This window comes from Halyomorpha halys, unplaced genomic scaffold (genome assembly GCF_000696795.3).
Source record: "Halyomorpha halys isolate HHAL.00 unplaced genomic scaffold, Hhal_1.1 Scaffold9845.1, whole genome shotgun sequence".
Lineage (NCBI taxonomy): Eukaryota > Metazoa > Arthropoda > Insecta > Hemiptera > Pentatomidae > Halyomorpha > Halyomorpha halys.
The window spans coordinates 1-3809 of NW_027105172.1; the positions used below are offsets into that span (position 1 = coordinate 1).

Here is a 3809-nt window from a genome sequence, read left to right on the forward strand (position 1 = left end):
TTTCCAGTTTGATTTCGTCTATCCATCTGGTTTTTGGCTCTCACATGGTCTCTTGCCAACTAACTATACTGGCATTCATTATTGTGTAGAGGCCTCCTGATGAATTGCTTTGAGTCACATGTCCCATACATATCTTAAACTCTTTACCTTCATATAATGAGATATTGGCTGACTAGTCTCTGCAAGCAGTTCACTGTTAGATCTTCTCCTCTATGTGTTAAAGTTCTGATCCCAAATTGCTCCTGTAATTGTACGGTGGACTTCCCATTCAAATTTCTCAATTCTGCTTTCTTGGGTGCCTCATATCAATTATCAACTAAGAATTATTGAAAATTTCACAAATTTGTTAAACTAATTGTGAACAACAATTACAAAATTGTGAAATCATCTATAATTATTGATGATTTCACAATTTTGTCAATACTGAAGCATAAATTTGGTTCAGGCACGGTTAGCAGAAAAACCTGTACTCGTGAAATTTTCACTTTTACCGTAGTATCTCACCCATTCAATTCTAACATATAATTTTTAATTTCATAAAAAAATTTGTGTGTTGTTTGTATAAAGATATCTTTATTATATTTATTTTTTGTATACTAATTTCAGGGCTAAAATAAAGAATATTGAAGCTACAGAAGAAGCTAAATTGAAATTATTGTGGGAGAAACACAATAAAAAAGATGGACCATCTCAGTTTGTTCCAACAAATATGGCTGTTAATTTTGTGCAGCATAACAGATGTAAGTAAAATGATTCTCTTTCATTTGTAAATTTATATTACATTGTATCTGGACATATGGAGTTGAGCTTTGGGGGTCCACTAAACCATCAAATTCCTCTCATATCCAATCCTTCATAAAATCCTTAATGGTCCTTACTTTGTCACGAATCAAGTTTATCCATCAGGACCTCAATGTCTCATATGTTGCTGATTTGGCCAGAACCAGATACCAATCCTTCCACGTTAAACTTCCCAACCACTCAAATCCACTTGTTTCTAACCTGCCTTCTTCATTACCTAATAATCCCCTTAGGCATCTGAAAAGAAGATGACCTTGAGATCTTCTCCTCTAGAAATGTTGTTGAAGTTCTATCAATGGGTAGATTCTCCACTTGTTTGTATCATGTCACTTTGTCACCTACAGCAAATTTACTTGTATATATTTTTATACAGTTGTAAATAACAATAAATTAATTATAAAAAATGTGTATATTACATTGTTTAATAGTATAGATTTTTTATTTCATTATTGATTATTGTGTTTTAATTTCTAAACCTAAGATTTTTAATCTGTTTTAGTTAACATAGAAGATCAAGGGCAGGGAAATAAGAGGCCACAAGTACATGAAACTAAGCTTCCACCTGTGAACAGAGAAGTAAAAGGAACAAAAAGAAATAGAGGAGGAGTTGAAAAAGCTACTGATGATTATCATTTTGAAAAGTTTAAGAAGCAATACAAAAGATTTTAATCACTCTCGAGTTTCTTTTTATCTATTTGTTTGTATATAATTTATCATTTGATTTGTAATATATTTATTTGTTATAATCTTATTCTATAAATATACAAAATCAAAAAAGAAAATCATTGTGTTTAATTTATAAACATACTCTCTGTAAATAAGAAATTCTGCTTACAGAAAATAGTACTGGTACTGGTAATAATAGGAGGGAACACATTCAGCAAATGGGCCTATTGGTCCTTTATGCCAACTCAAAGACAATCCAATCGAAAAATTCTTATAATTCTTTGGCAAATATAAACTGAATAAATCACGAGATGTATTAATTCATACAAGAGATCAGAGATGGCTTGTGATATTCACTTTTTGTTATTGGTCGACTACAAGCTGCTGATGTCTCCTATCTGACACTAGGCCCATTCTCTATCCTCCTGTGTGTATATATATATATCTTATCTGTTCTAAATGAAATAAAATAAAATAATGTATTATTACCTATCATAGTTTGAATACCTGTAAGAAGCAGTTTATTATTAAAGATAGAACAGAACTGTAAATGAAGTTATATCAGATATAGAAAAAATTGTTTTTTTTTATTCATCTTGTTAAGTTACATAATTTACCCGGAGGAGGTATTGCCAGCTCAGTTTCACGATACATCTTGTCACATTTACCAACTATTTATCTTTATATAAATAATATCTTTATAACTATACCAATTATAGTTATCTTTTCACCTGGTGTCACTGGACAGATGTGTGTAGAGAACAATTTGTGGTATCGACAACAAACCTTCAGGTTTGGTAAGCCTTTGTTATTATCTTTTCAAGATATTCTTAGTTTAATTTGGAGGAATACATTTTTTAAAAAATCGAGAGCCTTAGATTTTTTTTTTTTTTTTCAAAAATTGCAATAACTTCAGCTCAAATTAACCAATCTATCTGAAACTTTTTAGCGGTTTAGGGCCATTATAAACTACATAAAGTTATATGAACTGTTTACAAATTAGAACCAGAGATATAAAGTAAAACATTTGAGAATTTTTATTTATTTGAAATTACTTTTTCTCCTATACAAAGGCAAAAACAAAAAATGTTAAAGGTATTGAATTTTTATTTGTTGATGCAAGAAAAAATATTTTATATTTTTGATTAATATAAAATTCAAGTTTATGGGTATTGAATGAATGTGGTTTATTTTTCTTTAAACAAATTTTTGGGCCTATTTTACTGAAGCATCCTTAGATTTATATTTTAATGTAATTTTGCATACATTTATGTCGATTAATGTGACCAGCACTCCTTTTCCTTTATTCTTCATGAAAAAATATCTAATGGTACATAATAACCATTAAATACACACATAGCAAATGTAAAAAATGAAACTCGTAATATGAAAAGTTTCTATAATCATATAAATGTTTTTTTCTTGACTCCTAGGGCACATTAGCTAGAACTCTCAGTTACCTTAATAATATTTTTCAAACTATTAGCACCAAAAAAAGTTCAATGAAATCTGTGACCCTGGTATGGTGTACAGTGCACATCTAATGCCTAAACATTTCAAAGTATGTTTAATACAATATCATTGATTGACAGTGTACAATATATAAAAGGGCGATGGTCCAGGTGCAGTAAGTAAAAAGTTACTAAACTATTTATTATGAGCCAACATTTTGCCCCACTTTCCAGAGCTTCATTAGTGTTAAAAAAGAAACAAACAACTAAAATAATATAACAAAGTAAGAGAATAGATAACATAAACTGAGGTGGGGCTAAATATGATTTAAAATTTATATAAAAATGAAAGTAGATAGAAGAAAATAAAAATAAGATTTACAGTGAAAAGTATAAACAAACAAGAATTACAAAAAGGTACTAGACAATTGTTGCGGCCAACATATGATCGGTAATCGACTATGTGACAGATGATATAAAAAACAAAACAAATCCGCTCTCTGTTGTTTTTTATACTAAAAACAGACAGATGACTTCTTAGCGCCTCTACGTTTGCACACATATCGTCTCCTTTATCTTCTCACTACGCACTCGTAGTTACCAGCATTCTGGCCATCTTCGCCAGGTAAATCATCTTAACTTCTTCAACTCATCCTCCAAGAGGACAAGGCGGGTGGACGTACGTCCCTTTTGTCGATCTACTTCCACGAGAATGTCCACTCAGAACAACCACAACCGGGGCTCTACCAATCACCGGTGAAATAAGACTTTTTTTAATCTTTTGTTCAATTAATTTAGTTTTGTAATAGTTTTAATCTTTCTTTTTTTTTCTAGTTTGTATATTTTGTTTTTCTATTCTTATTATGTTTACTTATTTAAAAATAATAAAAT

The 3809-nt window shown here is 30.2% G+C and overlaps 1 protein-coding gene across 1 annotated transcript; it reads left to right on the forward strand.

The window, feature by feature from the left end:
* Positions 1–606: 606 nt before the first annotated feature.
* On the forward strand, positions 607–1583 carry LOC136795065 (splicing factor C9orf78 homolog; the record flags this gene model as incomplete). Its single annotated transcript, XM_067049142.1, is given in 2 exon segments — positions 607–740; positions 1301–1583. Coding segments are annotated over 2 exon segments (304 nt in total), but the record flags the coding sequence as incomplete, so codon positions are not given.
* Positions 1584–3809: the final 2226 nt, after the last annotated feature.